Source organism: Podarcis tiliguerta (genome assembly GCF_965153285.1).
Source record: "Podarcis tiliguerta genome assembly, chromosome: 6".
Taxonomy (NCBI): Eukaryota; Metazoa; Chordata; class Lepidosauria; order Squamata; family Lacertidae; genus Podarcis; species Podarcis tiliguerta.
Genome location: NC_139539.1, coordinates 29902532 through 29915359, shown reverse-complemented (window position 1 = coordinate 29915359; position 12828 = coordinate 29902532). Strand labels below are relative to the sequence as shown.

General features: G+C 38.6%; 1 protein-coding gene and 1 long non-coding RNA gene across 5 annotated transcripts; both read left to right on the top strand.

Moving 5' to 3' along the window:
* The first annotated feature begins 102 nt into the window (after positions 1-102).
* LOC310679179 (uncharacterized protein) lies at positions 103-6451 on the top strand. 4 transcript variants are annotated; one of them, XM_083443989.1, is made up of 4 exons: positions 103-238; positions 1592-1690; positions 1894-4677; positions 6272-6451. In XM_083443989.1, exons 2-3 carry the CDS (start codon positions 1597-1599, stop codon positions 4665-4667), a joined length of 2868 nt encoding a protein of 955 aa, XP_083300115.1. In that variant the 5' UTR covers positions 103-238; positions 1592-1596; the 3' UTR covers positions 4668-4677; positions 6272-6451. The 4 variants fall into 4 exon arrangements, with proteins under 4 accessions (XP_083300115.1, XP_083300113.1, XP_083300112.1 ...); XM_083443987.1 differs by lacking the exon at positions 103-238 and adding an exon at positions 252-357; XM_083443986.1 differs by lacking the exon at positions 103-238 and adding an exon at positions 281-418.
* A 4917-nt stretch (positions 6452-11368) lies between these two features.
* On the top strand, positions 11369-11803 carry LOC310679239. The gene is made up of 2 exons (XR_014512174.1): positions 11369-11541; positions 11572-11803. It is a non-coding gene; the product is annotated as an uncharacterized lncRNA (long non-coding RNA).
* The last annotated feature ends 1025 nt before the right edge of the window (positions 11804-12828 follow it).

Sequence of the window (12828 nt, the reverse complement as noted above, 5' to 3'; positions counted from 1 at the left end):
TGAATGTAGTCGACTCAGTTGGTGTCAGGATGGGGACGGAGTGGCGGTTGTCCCTGGAATATGGGTGTCACCGGGCGGGTGGAGGAGCGACGGGCCGTTCCCCCAACACGGAGAGGGCCAGAGCTAAGCCTCTGGCTGTTGCTGGAGCCGCGGTTTGTTGCCTAGAAAGGAAACCGCGATAAAATATTGGGCCTGGTTATAGGAGAGGGCCGTGAGACACGGGCGCCTCGTCACAGAGGTATGCGGGTGCCAGTCGCCATTGTCTTGAGGGGCGCTGGCGTCATGCGTGTCTCCCCGAGAGTCAAGGGAAGGCCCGCAGCAGGGGCTGAGGGACGAACTGCTTAGAGCCACCTGCGGGTGAGAGACGGGACGGGAAGCCAACGCGGGTTGGCTGCGAACCTTTTTCCTCTGGGTTTAGGTAGGGTTGCCATACGTCAACAATTTCGCCAAAAAGAAAAGCTCAACAACTTTTGTGTCCGGATTTTCACTTTTTGAAATATGTCAACTCTAGGTGAACTGGAAATAGCAGGATCAAAAGCCTATCAGGAAGGGTGCGGTCTCAGAAAGTATTTGCCTTCTTTGAAGGTAGTCCAAGCTCTTGGCGTGAAAGCCTTGTTGCCTCATTTCCTTCCCCACTCTTCTGATAGCCATTGATCTTGACTTCCAAAAGTCTGTCCTGGCCCATGGATGCTTTGAATTATCTCCCAGTGCACCTGCACAATGCTATCCTATGTCCTTCAAATGAAAATCCCTCCTCCAACCCCGCCTTTGCTTTACTTGGCACACCGATTCTCATGCCCTAATGTGCAATGAAGCGCATGCAATTGAAACTTCTGCATATTGCTTCTCTTGTTTGTTTAAAACGTTTTTATTTCTTTAGCCAAAAAAGGCTCTTATAGTGAAGTACAAAAGATTGCTAACACTCCCTGCCCTCGGTTTACAATCTGCCTCCTTTATTTGTTGTTTCCCTGTGTTGAATATTAGACTATGTTCTTCGGGGAGGTAACCTGTCTTCTTGTACTATATTTGCCATTCTATGTAAATTGTGCTGGGAATGATAATGCTGGGAAAGATGATTAGATAGGTTTGTTCTTAAATATAAACAGCAGATGCAAGGCCCCTTAGAGAAGCATGGGCCTGTTCTGTTTATCTCAGTGGAGCTGACACAACTGAAAAGTGAGATCAGCAGCACACTGCATAGTCTGCTTTGACTGGACCTAACCTTTACCCTTTTTTTACCTTTACCTGCACCACCTTGTAAGCATGTTTACGTTTGCTGTCACACACTCTGGAAGTATGCAACCAGGCTCTTTAGCCATTTGGTTTACAATGCAACATTTTAAATGACATTTTAAAATAAACCTTTTAGGTGGTTGTAGGGTGGTCCAAAAGGATAAAAGATTTAAAATGATAAAATTATTTTGGACCAATTCAAGGTGGTGTAGATGTTCTGTTAAAATATTGTGTACCAATCTAAGAAGGTCCAATAAAATCTACATTAATATTTTTTTAAGAGGAGTATATTATGGTAGGTATATTTAAATTTTTGTTTTGGTTTATAAGGACTAGTCATGCTATATTTACATTTTAGGTGATATGTCCAACAAGAACTCAGCGGGGTCTGACACAGAAAGTGAACATAATTTTTATTCTGACTGTTGGGAAGAAAGTCTTATACATATCAACAAAGGTAAACTGAAGACCAAACAAAGGAGTACCTTTATTCTAAATTATTAACTCTATTAATAGATAATTTCTATTGTTAGTCAATTTATTGCTGGCATTATAATGATGGATTCTGTTAACTGTTTTTGAAAACTAACTTTGGTGTGTTTTTTGTAATGTTCAGAAATAATGTTTTTGAGTTGATAGGTTTTCTTTTTTTCCCCCCAGACTCACTTGACTCTGACAGTGAAAGTGATCTCTATCTTCATTCAAATAGTCAGTGCAGTTTGTTTGAAAAAGAAGGAAAAAGCAAATTGAAAAAAACTTTATTGGTCTCAGAAAAGAGCTTTAGAAAATACTGCAAAAACTGCCCCTTTCTACAACATTTAGAGAACCCTACACAGTTTCAAGTGGAATTATCTCCAGAATCTATATTGCAATTAAACTTTAAGGACTGTCAGACAAATGGTCACTCATCAAAAGCTTATTCACCCAAAATATTTCCATATCTTGACAGGTCTTATAGAGACCATTTGTGCTTAAATTGTAGAATCCCTTATGTGACGGTTACTAAGAATTCAGAAAAAGAACAAACCTTTTATACAATTAAGGAAGCTTATGCATTTGATAAGCTACATCAAAATCATCCATCAACTGATTATTATCCCACTTCAAAGCAGAACAAAGCTGTGCAAGTTTCCTTTCCTTGCAAAGAAACAGAAGCTGAGGAAAATGCTGTCTGTGAATTTTTCAAACAATCAGCAATACATTCTGAAGTAGAAGAGACACCAAACAGGAAAGCTATAATATTTCACAGTACTGAAAGTATTTTCAGTAAAAAGACAAATTCTAATGAACTGGTGAAAGACAATTTTGATTACTCTTCAGAAAAGCCTTATAAAACTCAAAATCCCCAGACACCTGAGCAAATCTATTTGCACCCCAGTTCTGGAGAACTTGTTATTTCTTTGGTATTAGAAGCAGCATATAGAGATCCATCTGCTTCATCACAAGGAGTTGGTAATTCTTCAAATGTTAGGGTAGGAAAAGATGATTCACAGAGGCATGCTTTAGCTTTTAAATTTAAAGGCCCGGAATATAACCAGTTGTTTAAGAAGTTGTGTATTTCTATTGTTCCAAGTTCTGCACATTCAGATACAGAGAAGGAAAAACATAGTACACCTTTTATAAATCTGGTAGGGCTTTCACAAATTTTGGTTGATGAGTCCAGACCGTCTCTTGCTTCCCATGCTGAATCATCTGAAGCTAGTCAGCCTCTGGCAACTCATCCAGAGCCATCTGAATCGCGAAGCTTCAACAGTGATTCTGACCAAGTGTTATCTTCACTGGAACTTTGGTCTTCCAGTGGGTTCTTTCCATCACTGAAACATTCACACACAACTCATTCTTCTCACTACTTTGACCAATCACTGCCATGTTACAAGGCTACCCCTGTTCATAGGACTTCTGAAGTTCAGAAAGTTCAACTGAAGGCCTCCAGGCCTGTGAAATCTGTTGTGTTTACCAAAAGCACAAAAGTACAGAAGGACAGGAAATTGCAAACCAAACCTCATACTTCCAAATTTCAGTGGTCCAAGGCTTTGGATACTGAACTTAGAAACCAAAATCCTCAAGCAGCAGAAATAAACAACCCGTATTTTGTACCCTTAACACAGACTACTAAATGTTCCTGCAGCCCATTGCTTGATTTAACTGTTGATTTGCATTCTGAAGGAAAGTATTCTGAAACGCTCCGAAGTGTTCACAGAAAATATTGCAAAAGAACTGGAGGTGGCAAAGTAACTCCTAGATTTTCTTCCTGTTGCCTGCGAAATCCAAATCCTAGAAGCCATTTTGAGAATCTCCAATATATTTCTCCAGGAAGAAAGAAAAGCAATTCAAAGATGCGAAACATACTGAACTATTGTTTAGGTTGGACTGGAGGACAGAAGCCATGTGAAAACTGTAAAGGGGGCATTTCTCCCACTCTGGATAGTTCAAATGTAAAGAGGAATGAGATATGCACTCCACATCCCCCAACTGATGGAAATTCCATTGCCTCACTTCTTCCAGGTTCAAGGAATAGTCCAGTTCCACTTCCTACTGCACTGTCTCTTTCAAATGAGTGGAGGCATTCCTCTCCCTGTATGCAAACTGAAAGAGGCACTTGGAGTCCTGCACTATCCTATCCTGATGCTAAATGTAGCAATTCTCATTCTCCTTGTTCAAATATTAAAGTAGTGCAGCTACCCAAGGAAATGAATATGCTTAAAAATATAGGTATGGAAAAAATGGATTTTGGAGCTGTCCAGATGGCTGGTGGAGGCTTAGCCCCCAGGAAGCACTCAGGCTGCCCATGTGGAACTATGTCTCAAAGTGGCTTGTTCCCCAATGGAGATATTTCAGAGTTGGTTAAGGAAAAAGCTAGAGGAAGCCCCAATATTAACCCAAGAGCCAATATGACTGAATTCAGCAGGGTGAATTCCCATGCAGGAACCTTCAACACACAGGAAGACTGCTGTGCTAGTTGTCATTTCTCTCCAATGTGTTATTTTCATGATCCAGAAGAAGTGGCGAGAAATCATTTTACTAAAGTACAGTCCTTCTTTGAGAGTGGATGTCCTAAGAATTTGAGAGAAAATGTTGTAGAGAGAAACAAGGCACAGAAAAGAGGTGAAAGAAAAAATGTCAGCTTCCATATAGGACCGAGTTATTCACAAATGACAGGTACACACAATGCATCACTTTCTAATTATGGCTATCAGGCACCTGTTTATCACTCTGAATGCTCAGGCTGTTCATGCTGCCAGAATAAAGAACATCTTGACTTAAAACATCAAGTGCTAAAGAACTGCTTAAACAGAGAGAGTGTTTTTCTAGTGGACCCTGGAAAGGGGACTAGAAGCCAGTGCAAATGTTCCCAAAAAATCCCGCTTTTCTGTGTTGACCAAACTGATATGTATAAGGGAAACAGGTGTGATTTCCATGAGAACAGAATCTAACCTTGCTCAGGTTTGTACTCGTTTATATATTTTTTTATATATGTGTGGCTATCAAGTTGGAAGGATATAGACGTACTGTACTTTTCTGATCTGCAATTATTCCCCCCCCAATGCCACTGAGAAAGTGGGTGCAAATGATGCTCACAAAATTGCATGTTTATCTGTAGAAGAAAAGTTTTTTGTTTAGCAAACTAAATAGTGAGGAGAATGTTTCCATCCCAGATTTCTCTCTGACATGCTAGTTTTCTATGGACTGGGATTTTCTTTTCTTATGGAAAAACATTAAATCTTGTGAATCCCCACCTGTAGCCCTAACACAGATGTACCACTTCAGTGAAAATTAGATCAAAGACTTTATGACTGTCTGTAAGGAAGTTCATATGCATTTCTTATTGAACTAATAACTCTGCAAATTGTGTTTTCTTATTTGAACTTTTCTACCTAACAATGAAGACCAGGACCTGAGTTTAACCTTATCAACTAAGTTCCAGCTCAAATTTTTAATTTTAGTTATGTGTTTCTCATATTTTACTATTTGCATTTGTTTGGATAGCTTATGAATTGTCTCAGAAGTTTCATATTGTGGGGCAAGGCTTAATAAATTGTGTAAAAACAGTTGGGCAAATATTCAATGAAAGATAATTCTAGAACCATCAGGCAGCCATTGAGAATGTACACTGTACATGGTATAAACTATTACTGTCCATAGTACAGATGGCATTCTAAAAAAATATATGTTGCTAATAATGAAATTAAGACTTAACTTATTTTCTGCCAACGTATCCATTAAAAGTACTAATTGGGATTAAAGCAAAAGTGTGAGAACAGGGCATGGGGAATAGGTTTTATTCCAAACTCCTTTCAGCTTGGTAACATGGCCTTGCAGTCCAGGAGAACTTACACTTGCAACGTGGGTGCTGTTAAAAAAACCCTCATTTTAAAGGCTTGTTTTCCCTCAGGCCGGCTTAGCGAGCGGAAACCCAACTCTTCAATAGAGTTTGGAATCTAGATAATTTAAAATGGCCTAATTTAAGATGGCATAAATTCTGCTGGCTTCCTACAGATTGCTCTGCCAAAGTTGCATTTAACATACAATTGGGAGTCAATATTAAAAGTACACTGTAACTTTAAACATACTTTTTGATATGAACTGCTAATAAAAGAACCCAATGTATTCCTCTGTGTAAAGGTAAAGGACCCCTGACCGTTATGACTCTGGGGTTGCAGCGCTCATCTCGCTCTATAGGCCGAGGAAGCTGGCGTTTGTCCGCAGACAGCTTCTGGGTCATGTGGCCAGCATGACTAAGCCGCTTCTGGTGAACCAGAGCAGTGCATGGAAATGCCGTTTACCTTCCTGCTGGAGCGGTACCTATTTATCTACTTGCACTGTGTGCTTTCGAACTGCTAAGTTGGCAGGATCTGGGACCAAACAACAGGAGCTCACCCTGTTGCAGGGAATCATACTGCCGACCTGATCAGCAAGCCCTAGGCTCTGTGGTTTAGACCACAGTGCCACCCTAGGCAGTGACAAATAGGACAGTTACCTGTCTGAAGCTAGCAGATATTTTTGTTCATCTCTCACTTGTGCTGTTTATTTTTATTAGGGATCTTCACATATTAACCAAGGATGGAAAAGGCTCGATGGAATCCACAAACGCTGTAAAAAAAAGAAGTTGGTACAGTTGTTTTCAGTGACAAGTCAGTGGTTTAAAAAAACGAAATGTTGACTTTTGTTGGTATGTGCTTTGTAGTGAATATCAATAAATGAAGACCCACGAAGGACAGTCACAATGGGTTGTAGCCAAATAGTGACATATGCAGCTCATGTTGATACTGCATCACAGTTTCCCCACCAAGCAAAGAAGGATAAACTGTTGGGTATACGAGGAAAGTAAGAGTGCTTCTAAATTGTTGCTGTTTTGGATTGTGGTTCAGTTCCATAATGGGAAATTCAGGTTACACAACTGAAATTTATTTGGCATTCTAGCATAGCAACCTTGCTTTCTCCCAGAATTGGACTTTTTGCCATAATGAAAGTGACTGAAAAATGCACTGGAAAGTGTGGATAATGCTTGAAACAACACGGTCTGTTATCTCCACACAGATCAGAATGAATGCTCAATAAATAATGTCTAACATCCCTGCAAACTTTGTGCAAACAAATGAGGATAAAATCTCAGTGAGCAAGTTGCCTGGAAGGAACTTTAAGTTTCAATCCTACGCCCGCTTATGGAGGAGTAAGCCCCATTGAAATCAATAGGACTTGTTTCTACAAAGATACGTGTAACACTGCACTGTTAGCATCATAATAATACATATTGTTTATGGTAAATTGCAGAAGTATATATGATATTAGTCTAATACAGAAAAAGCAGTGAAGTGTTGTGTGATATCTTGAAGACTAGCAGATTTATGGCATACACATTAGGCAGGGATAGCCCCCCTGACCGTGGCTGGAACTGATGAGAGCTTGGAGTGCAACTTTATATTTGGCTGCTCCTAGATTAGAGCCTACAAGATCATATTTTCTTTAGTTCTATCCCAAATAGTTCTGTGGACTTAACTCTTCTTGAAAGCATGTTCTCCCTAAACAGGAGTATTGGATGTAAAGCTTTTTACCTCTGACCTGCCAGTGAAATGCTGTCAAGCAGCAGTTTGACAGTCAGTGTTTCCTTCTGTTTTCTCCAGTGCTCCCTGCCAGTCTGCATGTAAGATTCATGTGACTATTTTCACTAGTTATGAATCCCCAGTTCATGAATCCTGAGTCTCATGATCAATTTTTGTATCATCAAGTAGATGTGCAAGTAGACTTTTCTGCATTACCTTGTAGCACCCACATGATGGCAGTATATGAAGGCAAGACCCCCATCTTTCAGGATTATTCTTCAGTATTTACAATATTATTTGAAACTTTCTCTTTTTCTTGTTTCAGTCGCTAAACTTTATAATCTGCACACTGTTCCTGTAAGATAGCTTTACTCAATTAGCTTTGCAGGAGACCTGAGCTTAATAGAAGAGATTTTGTGGCATTACCAGTCTATGCAGATCAATGTAGCTAGTAAATTCACTTGGTCATGAATGATATAAACTGCAGCTGATGTGCATGCTTATGCATTAGCTTTTCCGGGTCTAGGATTCAGTATGGTTGAAATTCAATTTTTGTAACTAGCTGTGACTAATCAATTGATTCACATCACTTCACTATGATCCTATTTAGGTTTACAGTGTGATAAAAGTGGATGTTATGGACTGATGGTTTCAGCTGTTCCTGTTGAATTTATACTCTTTTGCTGAGTTTCTGTTTAAATCACTAGTTACTTAAAGGAATGTGAAGCTATGGATGGAGAGATCAGTTCAGCTCTTATCTATGTCGTTTTCACAGGTGATCATTATTTGTCCGCGTTCATCTGTATTTTTAAAAAAATGCAATGACAATTTGTATTCAAATATCTATTTTCTCATATTACACATTTCTAAATGTATTTTATCTTCAAATAGGCACTTTCATACAAATTTTGGTGTGCCTTTTGAGCTGAGATCTGTATTTCTACATTCAGAGAAGTGTGAAATGTCATAGTGAATATGCATTCCACATGCTCATAGTGTATGTCCTTTAGTTTGGATAAATATTATTAGAATTTACAGCACTCTTCTGTTGACATCATCATTAACATGGTCTCTTTGTTATGGTTGATTGGTCACATTGCCGCTGCCCCCCAAAAAAACTTGATGAAGGGTTGTTCTGTTTTGCTTCAGCTACTCTAGAATCGTTCATGATCTTATACATAACAGATTCTCACTAAACAACCCATACACCGTCCCAATCATTTGAAATCATCTGCTTTACCTCTGACTGGTAAAGTTTCACTCACACACTTTGAAGTTAGTTTTCTCACTCAGTCATAAAGGTAGAAACTTGTGAAGGAGGAGGAGGAGAGATTCTCAGGGTGCCATATTCACATCATGTCCTTGCCAGATTCTACACTTGGATAGAATCATAGAATTAAAATAGCACTATACTTAGATTTAGGATTACAAATTATTATCAGAACTGAATAGGGTCAAAAAGCCATCTAATTACAACCACACAAAGCCCATTAAGGCAGGACCATTTATCCTCCAGATCTCTGCCACCGACTACTTTGTTTACACTATCCAGACTACACATGGTAAAAGAGAACAGGCACGCCAGAAAAAACACTTGCAGAACACTCTACAGGGTGAAGGTGAAAAGTAAATTAGATCCCTTCTCAGATTTCTTCTGATTTTTAAGTTTTCAGGGTGGTTTCATAATATGAACCGCCTAAGTTTCTAAAACTTTAAACACTGTAATATTAAAATTCTCTTATTTTTTTATGCCACAGTCAAATATATTTACCCCGGGCAGCTATTTCAGTGAACTTTACTGTGTGCTTAGGACAGCAGCATTAATCATCCTGTTGATAATTCAATATAGCAGAGGGACACACTAAATCTGCTCTTCTGGACAAGGGGAGAGGTGGTTTGGATACTGGAGGGACAGAAGTGATATCTTTGTCATAGGAAGACTACAAGCAGGTAAAGTTTGAATTTACAGTGCCAGGCCTCCCTTTGTGGGGATGGAGGAACAATTTGAATGGTCAGCTGCCAGAGACTTATGGAATCTGATGGATTTCTGAATGTGCTGGGGGATTTTTCAGTAGCCAAAGCTGATAAACCTGTAGAAGCCTATACCTCGTTTAATATGATGCAGTGAGGATCTATTGACAAAATCGCTCCAGATTACGCAGGTTTTGAAGATGGATCTGTTTACACAGGCATTCTCATCTTTTAGTTTCTCTTTTAGTTGCTGTCCGGTCTAATGAGATGGTTTTCCAGATATTTTAATCATGGATATTTATCTTTTAATGTTTTAGTGGGATTTTAGAGGGGGTTTAGTGAGATTGTTTTATATATCATGGTATAATTATTGTGTATTTTTATTATTGTATTTTTTAAGAATGTGCAGTTGGTGTTTGTTTTATAAACTGTTTAGAATCTGTCTGGTCATAGAGTGGTATATAAATTAATGAAAAAGAAGAAGAAGAACGTACTGTGGGCTGTACACAACCATAGAGTTTATCCTTAGATTGCCCATCCTGCTGCTTGTTGGATTGCTCAGCCTGGACAACTTTTAATATTGTTACCCAGAAAACAGCAATCATGCTTCTGTCATGCTGACAGCTAAAGTATATGTTGCTGCCACTTTAAAAGAGTACAGATCTGTAGATGACTGCATTCTTTCTCAGGTCTTTAGCTATATTTTAGCCTTTAATAGTCCTGGTAAGAGGCAGGATGAAAGGTCAATAAGTGATAAGCAGTTGAGTGGGTTGTCACTTCTCTGAGTGTTTTCTATTGACTGTGCTCTAAAATGGAATTGTAGGCATGGTTTTGTCTCCAGTTGGTATGGAGTCTGGATTGATGTTATAATATCCCTATTTGCTTGTGAAGGAAACCTTCAATAATTGAGCTAACTACTTTTCTTAATGTGGCTGAAGTTGATAACAAAAGTTACCAGCAGATGTAGCAGTGGATGTTACCATCCTGGAAGGGAACAGAATAGAGTTTATACAAAAGATCAGAACAAAAGTCTGCCTCTGGTGAATTTGTCTTGGGCAAAACTGAACTTGTGTGGTTAGATTGAAATGCAGAGCAAAACAAAACATATCTATAGTTGATTTCTCCCCTATTCCTTTTCCAGTCATGGTCAGGGCTTGTTAATAACACAGTTACTGGTATTTGACAATTGCTAAAACTGTCCTCTTAATTGTAGCAGGATTGCCTACTGTGGTATAGTAATCACTAAGATACCTTGCGTGTAATTTTGTAGCCCAGAGAAGAGACAGTAAATTGGCAACAAAATGAAATATAATTGCTCTCATTTCATTCATGTCAGTGAGTGAGACTGGAATATAAATTTGTGCTGGAGCACTGATCCTCCACAGTATTATCAGCATCTGAAGTATATCTTCTGAAACTACATGCCACAAATTACTTCGGTAGTGCCACCCATGGAAATGCCTGTCCCTTTTATGAAATGGATCTAGACAGCTATTTTTTTTACACCTAGGGGTTCATTCAAAAGATACATTTTTGTAATTTTTATTTGACATTCTACTGAAAAAGATACCCTGATCAGAAAATAGTTTCTTATATATTTTATGAACATTGGAAAGGAATTCATGTCAGAAGATTGTGGTGTTTTTGCACCTTTTAATTATATATATAATTGCCAACAAAGGTCCGTATAGTTAAAGCTATGGTTTTCCCAGTAGTGATGTATGGAAGTGAGAGCTGGACCATCAAGAAGGCTGATCGCCGAAGAATTGATGCTTTTGAATTATGGTGCTGGAGGAGACTCTTGAGAGTCCCGTGGACTGCAAGAAGATCAAACCTATCCATTCTGAAGGAAATCAGCCCTGAGTGCTCACTGGAAGGACAGATCGTGAAGTTGAGGCTCCAATACTTTGGCCACCTCATGAGAAGAGAAGACTCCCTGGAAAAGACCCTGATGTTGCGAAAGATGGAGGGCACAAGGAGAAGGGGACGACAGAGGACAAGATGGTTGGACAGTGTTCTCGAAGCTACAAACATGAGCCTGACCAAACTGTGGGAGGCAGTGGAAGACAGGAGTGCCTGGCGTGCTCTGGTCCATGGGGTCATGAAGAGTTGGACACGACATAAAGCATTTACCTTGTTATAATCTGTTTGCTAAGATATCTAATCTCTATGATAACAAAATTGAAATGTAAATTAAGTAGATAGTGTCCAATGATAATACTTTTATTAATCAAGATTATTACCTGCTATGTTTGTTTATTGTGTATTAAGTTTTATGTATATTTTGTATATTTATGTTTTATAATAGTAATAATAATAATAGTAGTAGTAATAAGCTGTCCTGGATAAGTTCTGTTGGAAGAGGGAAAAGATAACCGAGGAAGGCAAAATTGCATAAGGTGGGATGGAAAGAAAAAGGGTCAACAAAATTGTCACTCACCAAACTTAAACTGTGAAAAAGATTGAATTGAAAATGGAGACAATAGATGTACTGCTCCCCGTTTATCTGTTTGCTTTATAACACAAAAAACTGTAATAAAAACTAATTAAAACAAAAAGCAGAATTGACACCATTGTAAAAATACTCTATGTCATCTGAAGAGGCTAATATGTTTTCTGAGACCACACACTTTTAGCAAGGTTTAGACATTTTATTTTCCAAATGCTTGTTGTGGTGATAGATATTTCAAAAAGCTGCCTCATGTCTCAGATGGTTAGTGCCTCTTGTGTCTCTGTACAGTACATAACATAACATAACATAACATAACATAACATAACATAACATAACAACATAACATAACAAGGAACACTTACTTAAGCAGGAGGCCCCATTAGCTAAAGTGGTGCTAGAACAGTTTCAGGTTAAGAATGGACCTCCGGAATGAATTAAGGACGTAACCAGAGGTACCACTGTAAGCCTTTTGCTTTAGACATATTAAAATTCATATGAAAATTAATCAAAATGTGTTTAATCAACTGAGATTTATTTAGCTGAGTGACAACCCTGTTCTTTAAAAAATTATATATATATAAAACTGGAGACAAGCTTTTAATATCACATTTCTAATCTGATGGTTTCCTATGCCTGAGTCTTGCCTTAAAAAGTTGTTCCCAATCACTTTTCACATATGATTTGGGGAAGGTTTGAGTCCTAAAAAGTGGCTAAACATCTCATGATAGATAACTAAAAATAATTCAGGCCCCAATGCCTGATGCATATTTAATACAGACTTTTTACCTATGCATCTCTTCCAGGATACATACCAGGCTAATACAAGCCTGTTCCACCATGACAGAGCAGCTCAGCAGAGTATCTGATAATAAATTATGGATGGAAAAAGGCAGCTTTAAAGAAAGTTGGAGGTGGTATTATGATGGAGGTTTTGTTTCCATGGGGTACAGGCTTATTTCTTTTGCATCTCTGTTGCCTACGATCAAGCATTTTGAAAAGATTTTTAAAACGCTAGAATGCTGTTTAGAATCAGTAGTGGAATCAGTGTGCAGTGCAAACCATGGGCAGAAGTGTCTCTGTCATATCAAAAGCATTCTGAAAAAATGCTGTTCCCAGCCCACGGGAACAATG